Source organism: Morchella importuna (genome assembly GCF_003444635.1).
Source record: "Morchella importuna strain M04M26 chromosome Unknown Morimp01GS036, whole genome shotgun sequence".
Taxonomy (NCBI): domain Eukaryota; kingdom Fungi; phylum Ascomycota; class Pezizomycetes; order Pezizales; family Morchellaceae; genus Morchella; species Morchella importuna.
This window is the reverse complement of record NW_025763433.1, coordinates 79,270-95,434: the sequence shown is the minus strand read 5'-3', so window position 1 is coordinate 95,434 and position 16,165 is coordinate 79,270. Positions and strand designations below refer to the sequence as shown.

General features: G+C 50.2%; 7 protein-coding genes across 7 annotated transcripts; 3 read left to right on the top strand and 4 right to left on the bottom strand.

The window, feature by feature from the left end:
• Positions 1–1,204: 1,204 nt before the first annotated feature.
• On the top strand, positions 1,205–3,114 carry LAJ45_09414 (uncharacterized protein; the record flags this gene model as incomplete). The annotated part of the gene is made up of 2 exons (XM_046118957.1): positions 1,205–2,194; positions 2,248–3,114. 2 exons carry the CDS (start codon positions 1,205–1,207, stop codon positions 3,112–3,114), a joined length of 1,857 nt encoding a protein of 618 aa, XP_045967772.1.
• An 840-nt stretch (positions 3,115–3,954) lies between these two features.
• On the bottom strand, positions 3,955–4,962 carry LAJ45_09413 (uncharacterized protein; the record flags this gene model as incomplete). Its single annotated transcript, XM_046118956.1, has 1 exon — positions 3,955–4,962. One exon carries the CDS (start codon positions 4,960–4,962, stop codon positions 3,955–3,957), a length of 1,008 nt encoding a protein of 335 aa, XP_045967771.1.
• A 1,324-nt stretch (positions 4,963–6,286) lies between these two features.
• LAJ45_09412 (uncharacterized protein) lies at positions 6,287–6,964 on the bottom strand (the record flags this gene model as incomplete). The annotated part of the gene is made up of 1 exon (XM_046118955.1): positions 6,287–6,964. One exon carries the CDS (start codon positions 6,962–6,964, stop codon positions 6,287–6,289), a length of 678 nt encoding a protein of 225 aa, XP_045967770.1.
• A 962-nt stretch (positions 6,965–7,926) lies between these two features.
• Positions 7,927–8,490, bottom strand: LAJ45_09411 (uncharacterized protein; the record flags this gene model as incomplete). Its single annotated transcript, XM_046118954.1, has 1 exon — positions 7,927–8,490. One exon carries the CDS (start codon positions 8,488–8,490, stop codon positions 7,927–7,929), a length of 564 nt encoding a protein of 187 aa, XP_045967769.1.
• A 1,148-nt stretch (positions 8,491–9,638) lies between these two features.
• Positions 9,639–10,451, top strand: LAJ45_09410 (uncharacterized protein; the record flags this gene model as incomplete). The annotated part of the gene is made up of 5 exons (XM_046118953.1): positions 9,639–9,856; positions 9,926–10,018; positions 10,089–10,131; positions 10,183–10,301; positions 10,397–10,451. The coding sequence occupies 5 exons, from the start codon at positions 9,639–9,641 to the stop codon at positions 10,449–10,451; spliced, it is 528 nt and encodes a 175-aa protein (XP_045967768.1).
• Positions 10,452–12,569: 2,118 nt separating this feature from the next.
• On the top strand, positions 12,570–12,906 carry LAJ45_09409 (uncharacterized protein; the record flags this gene model as incomplete). The annotated part of the gene is made up of 3 exons (XM_046118952.1): positions 12,570–12,572; positions 12,633–12,817; positions 12,873–12,906. 3 exons carry the CDS (start codon positions 12,570–12,572, stop codon positions 12,904–12,906), a joined length of 222 nt encoding a protein of 73 aa, XP_045967767.1.
• Positions 12,907–14,307: 1,401 nt separating this feature from the next.
• Positions 14,308–15,604, bottom strand: LAJ45_09408 (uncharacterized protein; the record flags this gene model as incomplete). Its single annotated transcript, XM_046118951.1, has 4 exons — positions 14,308–14,502; positions 14,551–15,094; positions 15,155–15,380; positions 15,571–15,604. 4 exons carry the CDS (start codon positions 15,602–15,604, stop codon positions 14,308–14,310), a joined length of 999 nt encoding a protein of 332 aa, XP_045967766.1.
• Between the last annotated feature and the right edge of the window lie 561 nt (positions 15,605–16,165).

Here is a 16,165-nt window from a genome sequence, read left to right as displayed (position 1 = left end):
CGACAAACCACATTTCGGCTTAGATATTGGTCATGTGGGTGTCACATAAAGCATAAAAATGGCACAACCAGAGACATTGCCACCTAGGTCTTCCCTTTTGATTTACTATACTATTGCAATAGCGATGCGGGCGATGCCTTACGCGAAATGCTAATAGTAAAGCTGGAAGTCAGGGGCCCTTTATTAAATCATAGACTATCACTCATTACAGGCTACATAACACAAAATAGCTCAGCATTATTGTTATATAGCATGATATCGCTAGCTGGAGTCTCACTAGAGAGGTGGTGTTTGTTTGTGAGATAAGGGGAGAACGTGTCCTGTAGGTACAAACGGCTATATATACATATGTTTGGTTTTGGCTCGCTTCTTTCGCTATATAGTTGTTTCTTTCGGCCCTGCACAATTAGTTGGTCTTATTTTAGAGAGGCTATAATACTATATCAGTCATGCAGCTGAAACCAGTCAGCAGTTCGGTGTATTCATGACCGAGTATATAGTACCGAGTGACAGATGGTGAATATAGTAGATTTTCGGGAACGACTTTATCCCGAGATGGTATGGTATGATACGAGGTAGAGATACCCTCATCATAATCGTTGAGAATGATAGCCTATCTTCGTTTGAGAGGGTGGGTTTGAGAGGGTGGGTTTGAGAGGAGAATTTGGCCTGAACGACTTGGGGGTTGTTTACAAAGCCCAGGGTTAGGTTTTGTAGGAGCCCCATGACGCATTTAAGTGTGATAAGGGGATCCTGGGAGAAAGAGTTTCGAGCACTTGTTACCTAGCTATTTTGCTGCTTCTCGGTCTTTTAAATACCCATCTCTACCTAGGTACGTGGAGGAGATAGGTACACAGATCTATTTTCTTCAAGTACTCTCACACGCCGTGTTACAATATCTCTATCCTCATTGGCCAATCTTGAATGGTAATGGTGTCAGATGTGGGGATCTCGGAGAAGGGAGTGGGGATGATTCAAGGTTAAGTGTGGCTATCCCCGGCTCTCACATGTGCCCTGACGTGCGCGATGAGGAAGAAAAAAAAACAACCCAACCCAACAAAAACCCGTGAACCAAAACACCGAGCGAGGGATTGTGACTCAGTCTTTACCGAGGGACAGGACATACAAAACCAATTGATACCCGCCCCCCCCTGTGAATTGTGTATTCTAGTGTTGTTTCGTTCAATTCACACTATTCCACAAAATGGCTGCATCACGAAGAGTTTCTTCACTACTCATTCGACGAGTCGCTACTTCACCAGCGCACTCATTACTGTCGATACCCCGCCAAATCCCCCGACTACGCTCCTCGCTCCCTACTGCTGCCGCTTCACGACTTCCAGCGCTACGCTCATTCCACGTCTCCTCATTACGCTTTAACGATGCGCTCCACTTCGAGCGTGAGTCTGACGAAGTTGATGTCTGCATTGTCGGTGGTGGCCCTGCCGGCCTCTCAGCTGCAATTCGTTTGAAACAACAAGCCAATGCCGCTGGCAACGAAGATTTCCGTGTTCTTCTGCTTGAAAAAGCTGGTGACATGGGAGCGCACATTCTCTCTGGCGCCGTGATTGAACCCAGCGCCCTCAATGAGCTCCTCCCGGACTGGAATAGCCCGGACAACGAGAACAGATTCAAGAACGTCACGGCGGTTACGTCGGATCGCATGCGCTTTCTTACCAAGAACAAGGCTATACCCATGCCTGGGCCTCCGCAGATGAACAACCACGGCAACTACATCGTTTCTCTCAATGAATTGACAAAGTGGCTGGCTGAACGTGCTGAGGAAATTGGTGTGGAAGTGTACCCTGGGTTTGCGGCGAGCGAGGTCCTGTACGCCCCCGATGGGAGTGTGAAGGGTGTGGCGACCAACGACCTCGGTATCGGGCGTGATGGGAAGCCGAAGCCGAGCTTTGAGCGGGGTATGGAGTTCCATGCAAGGTGTACATTGTTTGCAGAGGGGTGCCACGGGAGCTTAACAAAGAAGGTTATTAAGAAGTTTGACCTGAGGAAGAACTCTCAACCGCAGACATACGGTATTGGATTGAAGGAGGTGTGGGAGGTTAAGCCCGAGAACTTTGTTAAGGGCCAAGTCAGCCATACCTTGGGGTGGCCACTTCCGACAAACACATATGGTGGCAGCTGGATGTACCATTTTGGGGAGAACAAGGTGTCGCTTGGCCTCGTCGTCGGTCTTGTATGTTTCCTTGAAACTGACGACAACCCCAGCAATATGCTAATGTGACACAGGATTACCCTAACCCATACCTATCACCATATGGCGAATTCCAACGTATGAAGCACCACCCATTCTTCGCTTCTGTCCTTGAAGGTGGCCGCTGTATCTCATATGGTGCCCGGGCTCTCAACGAGGGTGGGTTTCAATCCATTCCCCAGGTTACCTTTCCCGGTGGAGCTCTCATCGGTGACACCGCCGGGTTCCTTAACGTCCCTAAGATCAAGGGAACCCACACTGCCATGAAGTCCGGAATGTTGGCTGCAGAGGCCTGCTTTGATGCATTGGAAACCAACAAGACTGGCGGAACAGTCATGCTATACAACTACGAAGACGCATTGCGCAAGAGCAGTATCTGGAAGGAGCTCAAGCAGGTTCGCAATATGCGACCCAGTTTCCACTCCCCTCTGAAAATCTTCGGCGGGATTTTGTACTCTGGTCTTGAAGCCTATGTCCTGAAGGGTCGCGTTCCATGGACTCTCAAGCACCCGGGCCCCGACTACGCCGCCACCAAGACCGCAGACAAGTCAACTCCCATCACATACCCCAAGCCTGATGGAGTGTTATCGTTTGATATCCTCACTTCTGTCTCGCGGACTGGCACGAACCATGAAGAGGATCAGCCAGTGCATCTGCAGGTTGCGGACTGGGACAAGCATGCGGAAAAGGAATGGCCGCTATTCAAGGGCGTAGAGAACAGGTTTTGCCCGGCTGGGGTGTATGAATATGTAGAAGATGCGACGAAGAAGGATGGCGTGAGATTCCAGATCAACGCGCAGAACTGTATCCACTGCAAAACGTGTGATATTAAAGCACCAAGCCAGGATATCAACTGGACGACGCCCCAGGGAGGAGAAGGACCGAAGTATTATATGACTTGAGCTCAGAGAGCGCGAGTAAATTCTTAGATGAGAAGAGGAGTGGGATGTAGGACACGAAATGCGCTGAGTTTGGGCTTATGGGTGTTTTCAGATAAAATACTCATTGAGACTTAGGTTTAGCTGTCTTCTCGAGGTTGTATAGGCATGCATGTTGTATGGGCGCTTAGTATAGATTTATTTTTTATTTCCTTTGTGTTTCTTTTGTTGGTTTTATTTTATAGTGTGTGGTTTGCGAGAACATAGGTGTTGAGAGCGGCGGGCTATGAGGCTAAGCTATTGAGGACGATTAAATTCATAATATCTCAAGCTTAAGCTTCTACAAGACATGGGGGAAGAAGGGGTGCTGTTGCGGATATACATTTCCAACTGTATACAGCTGAATCGGGTTATATCTGGTGTATTTTTGAGTTGTGCTTTTTAACCTCACTCTTTGACGTGACCCATCGTGTTTGAAATCAGCCTGTCAAGCGTTGCCAAGAATCGGGCACAAACTTCATAACTTGCTGAACTAGAGGGCTTGGTGATAGTCACAGTTTTAGCGGCGCGGGTCAAGTACTTTGGCCGATTACTTTGGTATAGTGAGCCACTGATAGTCACAGACCCTGAAAACAGAAGAAAAGATCATTGGCCCATGACAGGGACCGTCCATTATTACTACTACTTTACCACTAAGTCAACCCTACTGAAATCGGCACTAACTACATGTAATCAATTAACTGCTGGGTACCAGCCCAACTAATAGAAAAATAATAAAATAAAATAAAATGAAGTGAAAAGAATGAAATAATTGAAATGGGCAAAATAAAATCCCTTCAAGAGTCGTCCCTACTGCAGTATACTTTAGGCCTTGATAGCCTTCGACTTTCTCGCAATTCTCGCCTTCGCCTTCGCATCATGCTCCATCAGCTCCCACTGGCCCGCATGTGGATTACTCTCCACCAAAGCCTTCGCCACAGCCCTCACCTTATTTCTCCACCCTTTCCCGCACGCCAACCGCCAATACTCCACCCCGCCCCTAAAACCTACTTGTACCGGCGGCCTCTCATCATAAAACTTGCCATCCAGCTTTCCCACTAGCCTGCGCTTCTGCAGGAACTTAACAACCTCTGCATCCTCCCTATACAGGGCTAGCTCTAGCGCAGTATCCCCACTATATCTCCTAATTGTCACCGATGCTTTACGATCCAGTAATATAGCCAACATGTCGAGATTTCGCCGCAGCACAGCATCGTGGAGTGCTGTGGTCCCCAACTCGCCGTAGCGGCTATTGATATGAGCGCCATGGTTAATAAGTAGCTCAAATACCCGTGGATTCCAGTGCGTGTTTGCTAGCCGTGAGCTCGATGCTAGTAACGGAGGGAACGACCGCCCGTCAAGTCCGTTTACGTCTGCGCCCCTCTCAATCAGGAAACGCGCGGCATCCTCATGGCCGCCGAGAACGGCAAAGTGTAATGGCCTGCATCCATCTGCGCTATCCTCGCGCTTGTTGAGCTCGTCGGCGAAGTCAGGGTGGTCGAGGAAGTATGTGAGGATGCCGACGTTACCGCCGAAGGCGGCAAGATGCAGGAGCGGGGTTGTAGCTTCATGACGGCGGCAAGGTGGGCAATAGTCTACAATGAGAAGCTTGAAGAGGCCGAGGTGGCCACGGAGGACAGACCAGTGGAGGGTGCAGGAGATTGTTGCCCCAGCGTGGGTAAAGGTGCGGTCTGGGGGGATGAACCTTTTGAGAGATGGGGTGAAGAGGGCGCAGAAGCGGCGAGAGGTGCGGGCTAGGGCGCAGACGGAGGCGCCGGGGAGGTAAGTGGGGATTTGGAGTAGGAGTTCGATGGGTAGGGCGAGGAGGGACATGGACCTTTTTGTAGGGTTCGTGGGGGGGATGCGTTTCCTTGCTTTTCTGCCGGTCTAACTATGTAGGTACTTCACAGCTGAAGTAAAGGTCTGAGAATGCGTTGTTTTGGGATGGATAGGCGGAATGTGTCGTGGGGAATCGGGTAGCCAATGATTTGGAATAACCAATCATGACGTGGCTGGGCATTGAACATGGGTTGTCGAATTGATGGTATTTTGTTTTTAGAGTTGTGTTAACTTTTGTAAGGTCAGTCTTAAATACTTGCGTTTAGTGTGGTCCGGATCCATAAGCCGGCTCGAGTCAAACCGGTATATAAGCTCGAGTTGGCTCGGCTCGTGGGAGGCAGAGGCTCGCAAGACTCGAGCTTTGCTGACAGGCCCGTAAACTGGCTCGAGCCGGTGGTCAATGATACAAAAACAGGTTATCCTTACACCAAGTGTAGTAAAATGGCGGATATAAGCTTCATTTCATGGAGTAATACCGTGACAAAGGATTAATTATTTAAGTGAACATTCTAGTGGGTAGAAATCCCCCTTTGCTAATTCCTTTATGGCTTCTAGAGCCTAGTTCAGAGCGAGTAAACTGAGCTCGAGCCGGGTCGGCTCATGGACCACGCTGCTTCATGTGTTTATACTACATGTAGCTTCTCGCGGCCAGTGAGACGGCATAGTTGGAATTGAAGTCAGTGTTAATTGGGCAGTACAGTTCGTTAGGACCTCCTGATATCAACGCAACACAAAAGCTTCAATCCGAATACATCAAGACTTAAACCACAAACCAGGATTACTGAAATTATAACAGACCTTGTCGGGTTCGTTAGGTTTCGAATTGTATGTGAGGCCGAGATTTGATAACATCTGGTTACATATAACGATTTCACGAGGTCTTAATCAGTGTCTAAATAACATGCGTCTTTCAAAGACCATATGACGAGGAGGGGAATGTGATGTTTATCATTGACAGTTCTCGGCTGGTGAGTGGCTACATGTACGCAGTTGAATACCACAATAGGGACTATCCCGGAAGTCGTAAGGCTTTGGTGTAGAGGTCAATGATCCGGAAGTCACTTTTTGAGTAGACTCGACAGATTTGGACAATCCCACGGTTTAATTAGTGGTAGTCTGGTATTGCAGTACCGAATTTTTGATGCTAGAGTGCTAGAGTGATAGACTTTTGCACTTGCATGCATGCAGTATATGATCATACTCTATGCCACTAATGAACTTAATCCTTTGGATTATTCAATCAAAGCACAAACTTCTGGCTAGCTTTAATTTAGACATATGCATAAAATTCTCATGGTTTTATAATAATTATAGCTTGCTAGCTTACCCCTACACCGTAACGGCCCTCTAAATGTTTCTTAACTCTCCTCCCAATGAAATTTTTAAGTTTTCTTTTCCTCCTGCGATCAAGCCTATTGCCATGTGCGCTAAAAAAGAGCTTATTGAAAGCGTCCTGCATCTCTTCATCGTCAGTTTCGTCGCTCGAACTTTTATCGACGACGGGGTAATCCGAATCCCACTGCCAATCGTTCGAGTCCAGTTTGTCTTTTTTTTTTATTCTATCCCCCAATTTATCGATCTCCCAAGGGTCGTTGCCGTTATCATTACCACTACTCTCTCCACTCTCGCTTGAGCTGTCAACACTATCACTGCCAGGACTACCACTTTCCCCCTCGGTCCCGCTTCCACTCTCGTCCTCGTCCTCATTTTCGCTTTCACTATTGTTTCTACTGGCTATCACCCTTCTCCTCTTTCTCTTTCCCTTTCTCCTCCGCTCGTCTACTTCAGTAGTGTCAATCCCACACTCCTTGTTATTATCCTCGTCGTTATCTGCTCTAGTGATAATGTCTTTTATGTAATTCCCGATATGGTTTGCTACCGTGCGATAATCCACATCTGCCACAGAGCTGAATTTGACCATTTCCGTATGGTTCCGTGGAATTCCTACCTGAAGCTCATTCCTCAAATGCAACAGAGCCGACATCTTCTTTACCATCTTTATAAATTCCCCAAATCTATTCCACTCGCCCGTAGTAAGCTAGAGAGAAAACGTCAGCTCTGAGTATACAAGGGAATATTTCCAGTATATTTATCTCTTTTTGGACGGTTGGCGTCTTCCAAAGTTCATAGAAGCTGAACACTTTCAAATTGTCCCAGATATCAGTCAGACTATCTCGCAGAGCTTCCAAAAATTCGGAATCCCCGGTGAGGAGATTGATGAGCTTTATTCTGCTCGATTGAGTTCCATGCTCTGACATGTCTCGAACCATGTCTATCAGTCCATTGACTCCATTGAGGCCCGCGTGCGGGGTCCCAAAGAATAGTATGGCTTTGGTAGAGCCTAGGATGTGCCCGTGGAATCTCGGCCTATTCTTGGCTTGGCTTAATGCCTGATAATATTTAATTTTTATCAGCCACAGACGGGATCCAATTCATAATGCTTAGCAATCGGGCTCACCTGTAATATCACAATTCCACCAAGACTGTGCCCTATGGATATGATAGGCCTTTTACTCTCCTAATTTCGTATGAGACCGTTAGCATCACTCAACTGTTGACAATATTCGTTTGCTAATAACCTTTCCGAGTTTCGAGCATTCTCAAGTTGCTGGATAAAATTTCTCCTATAGTTCGAGAGTGTGTAGACTACCGTATCTTTCCCGATGAGTTTGGTATTATACCCATACGAAAGAATCCTGACATTTTCGCAGGAGGCCTCTCTGGGTAGAAAATCTTTGAGCCACATTGCGTGAGTTTCTCTATGCCTCCAGGACCCGAATGCATGGCCGGCAAGGCCGGTCACTGCGACAACACTTGTTCACACACAAGGATGTTAACTTCTTTGCTAACCATATTACTTCAGGATTATAACTAGAGCAAAAATATGGAACTAACTCGGCCACAATTTCTTCTCCCCCAGTTGGTGTGTACAGTGGCGTCAGATCATAGAAATTCGAGTCAATTTCGAGGTAAACTTTTTTTCCTTTCTGAATCATTGGATACTTGTAGTCTCATCGAGTCTTGGTCTTCAGGCCATTGAAGGATTGCGGGTGTCTCCTCCGGACAGAGTAATGCCGTCTGTGTCGGGCCAGAACATGCAGGAAAGAACGAGAGACCACTCTCATCTAAGCTTTGTAGAGAGTCATTAGCTCCCTGAAGGAGACCGAGTAAAATATCTTTGCTCCATGCTGGTGGCACGTTTTGGATTCTGAAGCACCGCCCGGCTGTCTTGGTGGTTCTAACGATACTCATACCGCTGCTTACTGGCAGCGGTTCCGGTACATCTTCCAGGCGCGCTGATACGTCTTTTGGGAGTCCTAACTCCACGCCGGCAGACTCTAATGGGGCCTTGGCTTCCTCCGAGCTCTTCTGCCCCTTTGCGCTTCTTCGTCCCAAATGTATATCGTTCACCTTGGTGGGAACCCCAGGTCGGATCCAGCGCCCGAGCGTTTTGAGCGCTCTCCCAAAGACTCCTCCTCTTTCTTCGTCTGGAAGCTTTCCGTTCCGGCTTCGGCGCTTCATTTGAGAATTTTCCCTGTCGTAGCGGTTTTTGTTCATCCATGGACGTATATACTAAGGAGCGGCGGTCTGTGAGAGCCGGAATGCGACGGTATTTGATTGAGAAAGGGTAAAGTTCTGCGTCTACGATCGAGGGAAGGCTGTGAATTTATGTAAGTGAGAAGCCAATCATTTCCTCCAGATACTCATAGCGAATTAACATATCCCTGTCTTGTCTTAGAGTATCCAATTGGATACTCTTGTCTCAACTAGTTTTGGATCCAGAGGAGCAGTCAAATCCTCAAATTAGACCTACACTCGGGATCTTTCTCACAACTCAACAAATTTTTTCCCGATTTAAAAGATTTTTGGTTTTTATGATAGTCAGGAAGTATATCTATCACTGCCATATTTTAAAAATGTTTAAGTTGTTGTTATTTGTGCAGCTCATCTTGAGTGTGAGGGAAATTTTGGCGAGGAGCTCTTGGCAACTGGGCAGTTGCCTAACAGCTGCACTCACAGCGCAAAGTGAAATGGAGATCCGGCTCCAACGCAAAGTCTCTAATGTGTCCGTTCTACTTGCTTACCAGCAAGTAAGGGCGGAACAATACTACCAGTATTACGTGCAGTCTCTATAATTTCCCTGGGAACTATTAGAGAATCTCGATCCTATGATCGGGAATGTGTGAAAATTGACATTCGATGGGTGGCTGGGATTTCCGAGGCTACTTTGGTGAAGGCTGTCTTTAATTATAACAAAAACGTCAGTGATCTGCTTTAGCTGGTGTGTGTAGTGCAGCCTTTTCCTGGAGTGCTTAGAGGGCTTAGGGTGCATGGTAGCTCTAGATTCAATTGATCCCTACTCGATAGCAATCATAGTGAATCACTCGGTAAGATTCATGCACCGCCACATAATAGTATGCGCCACAAAAGACCCTGCCTCGGCAAGCTCACCAATAACTTTACCCGTTCCACCGTTACCTGACAAGTGCAACCAACCAACCAACCGTACCTACCAGGAATCCAAGCCAACCGCGCAGCACCTCCCCACCAGACTAGTAGTCGTCACCAACTCACCTCCACCTCCTCCAGCCAGAAAAATAAAAAAATAAAAAACCGCCATTTCCTTCCCCCTCCTCCTCCAGCTAGCTAGATAGCTAGCCAACTTCAAAATGGATTTCGCGCCCTACCAATCCGAGTCCCCCGAAGCTTCCCGCTCCTACAATCGTCCGCTATCACCACCTGTCAGAGCATCGACGTATTCACCGCTGCCAGCTTCGTCGCAGCTGCCGCCGCCGATATTACCACCAGGAGGGGGCTACAGACCGAGTGGATGGGGCTCCGGGGATAGGGAGACAGTTAATCAGTTTGAGACCAGCTTGCCGATACGGTAGATACCCCTTTGTGTGGAAGTGTGCGTTCTGATTGATGGAGTGGAGTGCTGACTTGGGGCGAATAGACTCGACTGGGAGGCTGTCATGGCATACGTTTTGTTACCGCCTGCAGGAGGCGTGTTGTTATTGATCATGGAGCACAAGAGCGACTATGTCAGGTGTGTCATTGTCTCCTTTCTAACAGCCAGCTTAACACCATGATCTGTGCTGAACCAAAGATTTCAATAGATTCCACGCATGGCAGTCATCACTACTCTTCGCGGCCCTTGTGGTAGGTTCCCCTAGTGTCGGTTATAGCATGGATGAGAAGCTTATTGAATAGATTCTGCACGCCTTCCTCATGTTCTCGGCGTTCCTGTCGTATACGCTGCTGCTCGTCGACTTGGGCCTCATTGCGTGGTTGAGTTTGCACGCGTACAGAGACGCGGACACACTGGATAGGTTTCTACACCCCTTTATCCTCTCTCCCTCCCTCGCATCCATTGACTGAATGGCTGGCTAACGAGAGGACTTAATTGCTTGTTTGTTTGTAACAGATGCGAAGTGCCTTTCTTCGGACCGCTCGCGAGCTCGATTCTGGACGATGAGTGAGAGATGACGCATTTCCTTTTCTCTCTCTCTCTCTCTTCTCTCTCTCCTTCGTTCCGTTTTTTTTTATTCTTGTCTTTGCAAATCAATCTCTACCTCTCCTATGTCGTTTCATTTTCACTTTTTTTCTGCAAGGGAAAAAAATAATTCATAATACCATGCGCGCGAATAATCTAATGGTACGTACGGGAAAAAACTAGACCGTGAAGGTGGTCAGTCAGTCAATGGAATGGAAAAGAAATCGAAGCGGACCTCTACCGGAGCAGGGAGGTAGTGAAGGGGGAGGGAGGAAGTGGGGGGGAAGTTTCCAGTAAGTAGAATGCGGGGGAGAGGGAAGCGGGGGCAGAGGCAGAGGCAGAGGCAGAGGGGGGTTCATGGACACTTGTTTCTTGGGTGGGGTATAGTTAGGTCTTCTTGCTGGTTTGGTTCTGGTTTCTCTTTTGTTGTTGCGGCTCTTTTTTCTGTTCTGTCAATCTGTCCGGGGCTGGGGCCGGGGGGGGAATCTAAACGGCGTACCTATGTGATTAATCTCTCTTGCTTTCTTTTTTTGCTGCTTAATCCTGACGGTATATAACATTATACATGGAGCGGGTGAAAAAACTGGGAAGGTAATGTTTGCTCTTTTGGTTTTTGTTTGCGCTTGCTTGCTTGTTTGTTTCTTTTGTCAGGTTCTATATTAGCTATCCATCTCATCTCTGTAATTTGCGCCACACTACCACCCACCACTACAATACTCTCCATAAGTAGAATATACATACATCATACCTACTATAAATTCCCCCCTCACCGCAGCTCCCACACCGCCGTTTTGGGCCGTTATACGCGGGCCATGATCAGATGAGATGTCGATGCAATGCATGGCGATTGATGATGTGATGGGTGCAGCAGCAGGGCAGCAGGGCAGCTACTCTGGCGGGGGAATGGGGGCATGGTGTTAGTTTTAAAACGGAAGGTCAAGTGACTACACGTGATGTGCAGTGTGGGGTGTGGCTGCGCTGCCTGATCATGAGCGCGATAAGAGATAAGGAGCTTTGTGTGGACTCTGCGTGTGTCAATGATTGCGGAGTCTGCTTTTTAGGGTGGTGGTGGGGTCACATGATGCGGTGCTAGCTTGGGGTGGCCGGGGTCGGTGGGAGACGGGTTGAGAGGCGTTCCGGGGATAGGCCGCCTTGGCCGTCCGGGCTCTTTGACTTCCGGGGATTCGGTCTGTTCGGAGGCCGGGTTCTGGGCCGTTGTTGGTACGGTGTTCAGGTGTTTAGCCGTGTGGTTCGGTGTGGATGGCAGCTCACTCAGAAGCACTCGAACCCCCCGACGAGTCATCAGTTTAGAAACGGCTTGGGATTCCAGATATGCCTATCATGAGAACCTCAGTTACTAATAGTGTAAGACCGTCAATTGACCGGGTTCACTCAAGTTTGAGATGCAATTCCTTAGGCCTAGGCCTTAAGGACAGGTTACGAGACTACCGGTAGCGTTAGTCCATAGTTTGTAACACTGTACTCATAACTAGAAGAGAACACTCAGTACTGCAAAGTACAAGTAGAACAGATATACCACACTAGCTGGTCTCTTCCTCTTTTCATTTACACTACATTTCGCGTGACTTTCACAGGCCATATCTACATGTAGCCAGGGATTATCGAGGGTGTTCACATGTAAGACGATTCATGTTCACCGAAACTGGATCCGGAAACAGTGGCATGTTAACAGCTTTCTTTCTTTCTTTCTGGAAGAGAAAGTCAGATAAATACAAGGCTATGAAACTGGAGAATTAGAAAAAGGGCTTCTTTTCTATATATTCTGGCCGAATTGAAGCCGTCTTATCCACTCACTAGCTGAGAGAAATAGAGCTTCTGGGTTTCGAGCTGCCATTGATACCCAGAGCTCCCTCCCGTCCTGTCAATTTAGCCGTTTTTCCCTCTTTTCACATGCTTACTTTAGGACCAAATAAACCCTAACCCACCCAATTCGGCATCACGTGCAAGGCAATCACCCTAGCTTCGACGTCACCCATTCATGCCGCATCACTCACTCACCCGCCCCTCACTAGATATCACCCGGGTCCACCAACGCCAAACATCAAAACCAACAAACACCATACCAACAAAAGTCGACACAGCTATGGTAAAGCCTACTATTCCCAATTGAATTTTCTGATTGAATACTAGCTAACTGGATGAACAGGACACACTGTTGGCTCCGCTGAGAGCGGCGAGCTCTAAGCCGGCGAGGAGGGCGTATATCACGACGTTCTTGCTGACGACGTCGGCGACGTTTTTACTCCTGATTGCTGCCGCGACTTATATAGCGTTTTACATGAACTATATACCGGACCTGAGCCATCGGCATACGCTGCATTTGCAGTATTCGTTTGTGCCCCCCTCTATAGCCTTCTCCCCTTTCATATCTCCACCCCCGCTTAAGCTACCTCCAAAGCTGCACTGCAACCAAAAACTAACAACCCCCCCCCCCCGCCAATAGCCCCAACAAGCACCCCACAGCCCAGCTAAAGCTCCCCCCCGCCGCCACAAAGCCCAACCAACACTACACCATCACCCTCCACCTGCACCTCCCCACCACCCCCTCCAACCTCGCCCTCGGCAACTTCATGACCTCCATCACCCTCCTCAGCCCCACCAACAACGCCATCACAACCTCCCGCCGCCCCGCCACGCTCACGCACCGCACGCCGCTGCTCGAAACACTCGACACGCTGCTGCGCGCGCCGCTGTACCTCACGGGCCTACAATCGCAGTCGGAGCGCCTCGACGTCGCGCTCGTCGACGCCAGCTTCCCGCAGCAGATCGCGGCCGTCAAGGTCGTGCTCGAGGCCGAGGCCGTCGGCGTGTATGGCGCTGAAATCGAGTTCACGGCGCGCCTGCAGGGGCTGCGGTGGTGGATGTGGAATCGGCGCGTGCTGACGTTCCTGGTGGCCACGGCGCTGTTTTGGGGGTTTGAGGTGGGGGCGATGGCGGTGGTGTGGTGGGCTGTGTGGTCGTATTTTGGCGGCGGTGGGAAGGCGGGAGAGGAGGAGAAGGAGGGGAGGGAGAGGGTGGGTGGTGGGGAGGCGGAGGGTGAGGGCGAGGAGCTGTATGCGGATGATGAGGAGACGGGGACGGAGGGGGAGATTAAGGTGAAGGAGGAGGAGGGGAGGGAGATTGCGGTGGATTCAGGGCTCGGGAGTATGAGTGAGAGTGCGAGCTCGTCGAGGGCGAGGGTTGCGGAGGCGGGGCAGAGGAGGAGGAGGAGTCGGGGGAAGGATTAGGGTAGTGAGTGGTAGGCAGTTAGGTAGTTAGGTAGTTAGGTAATTGATAGTTAGCTAGTTATGTCAGGTAAGCAGGTAGGCTAGGTAGTTAGATTTCCATATGTAGAACCTGTAGGAATTGAAGCCTTTCGGAATCGCGAGTCAGTATCAATTAGCTTATCAATGTGGCAGGACTAGTAATCAGAACTCCACAGCACAGTGCACATCACTACAGAACATAAAAAGCGTGCATAAGTTCTATATTCGTCTATGATAATGATAATTCCGGTGCTTCATTGCGGCAAAAAAAAAAAAAAAACATAAGTACCACATTTGCTACATGTCCGCTCTCCCGCCTTGCTTGCTTAATTGCTCAGATATATATGCTATGATATGATGTGATATGCCGTGTCATTTTATTCCCCCCACCTCCCCTCCCTACGTCTCCATAATGCGAAAAAAAAAAAAAAAAAAGAGAAAAAAAAGGCCAACAAAAAAGCAGAGAGGAAAAAAAAACCGCACATATGGATTATAATAATGTCAATGATCAAAAAAAACAAAAAACAAAAACGTCCTCAAACCACACAAAAACATTCATTCTACCCTCCTCATCCTCTACCCACTACTCGCCCCCTCCCCCCCCTCCGGCGCCGGACTCGCCACCGCCGCCGCAGCAGCCTTATTCGCGGCCGCCATCTGCCACGCCGGAATCGCCGGACGACTACCCACCCCGCCAAACGGCAGCGGCGCACCAGTCTTCGCGGCCCCCAACCCACCAAGCGCATTCGCCCCCGTCCCGGACCCCAGCGGCTGCCCCTGCCCACCACCAGCCCCACTACCATTCACCACTCCGCCCACCGCACTCGGATCCAGCGGCGGCGTCCCGCCCACCACTCCTCCTCCGGGCGGCGCAAACTGCGGCCTTCCCGCGCCGGTCCTGTTCATGACGAGCTGCTTGAGGCTCTTGAGCTCGCTGCCGAGGTCCTCGAGCGCCTTCTTCTGGCTCTCCTTCTGGCCCTCGAGGGCCTTTGGGATGAGGTCGCGGAGGCCGCGGACCTCGTCGCCGACGCGCTTGCTCTCGTCCTCGCGGCGCTTTCCGGCGTCTTTGAGCGACTGGATGACGGATTCGACTTCGGCGAGGGCGGCGTCGACGCGCGTTTTGCGCTCCTCTTCGGCGGTCTTGAGGGCGCTGGTGTCGGTGCGGAGGGTGTCGAGGAGGGTGAAGGCTTTGGCGAATTCGGCGTCGATGGCGGCTTTGTCGGTTGCGAGTTGGGGGGGCGTGGGGGGCGCGATTAGGGGGGTGATGTAGCGACGGGCGAGGTGGTAGAGGGTTAGGGAGGCGGTGGTGGTGACGGTGGCGAGGATGAAGTAGTCGCGCCAGTCGCGGGCGCGGGGGGGGAGTCTGTGGGGGGGAGGGTTAGTTGGGTGTGGCTAGGGGTTGGGATTGGGGAGGGGGACGTACTCTTGTGGGGCATAGCGGTAGGGGTTGGCTTGTGGGGCAAAGTAGCCGCCGGGGGGGTAGAGGCCGCCGACGGGCGGTGGGAGTTGTGCGGCGGCGCCGGCGGGGACGAGGGCTGACTGTGCGCGGAGGAGGGAGGCGTCGACTTCTTCCTGCGTCAGATTCTTGGACTGCAGGAAGGCGATGCGTTTCTCGAGGGGTGAGGCTGCGACGGCGGGGTCCGACAGGACTGTAAATTGTTAGTTATTGGGATTGGGGTTGAATTGGGGAGGATTGGGGGGATTGGGTGTTGTGGGGGGTCGGGGGTTGGTGAAAGGGAGCTTGATATTGATCTGCACTTACAGTTGACCTGTGATTGGCTGGCGGGTTAGCGTGTGTGTGGTAGGTAAGCTGGGGGCAAGGGATGGGAGTGAAGAGACGACTTACGGCGGAGGCAATGAGGTCTTCTCGCATGGTGATAGTTTTGGGATGTGTGTACTAGGGGGCTCTAGAAGCTCTGGAAGGTGTCTTTGAGGAGTGTGGACAGAAGGGGGGAGTCCAGGGGGTCAGGCAGGAGTAGCAGAGGAAGGTAGCAGGACGACGGGTTCTCCTTGTATTAATAGAGAGCTTAGCAATGCAGTGAGTGGGTGGGTGGTCCTCGGTCCGGGGGAGGGAAGGGAAGGGAAGGGAAGGAAGGAAGGAAGGAAGAAAAAGAAGATTGATGGTGATAAAGAAAGAACAACAGAGGAAGGAACCCCAGCAAGAGCAAGCAATTAAAACCCCCGTGCTGTCTGTGTCTGTCCCGAGAGAGTGAACGCAGGCAGGCAGACAGCCACCAACACGAGGCCGAGCCGAGGTTGCTGCAAAAACACCTGGTCGACGGTGAGAGGGTCAGGGTGAATATGCACACAAAGCGGTTGTGAGGGTCTGGCTGTGCGGGAGATGAGATGTGCAGGCGATCTAGGGCTTATCCAGGGTGTTTTGTGTATATTCGGTGGTTGTGGTGGTTCTGTCAGGGTGAGTAGTGTGTTTGTG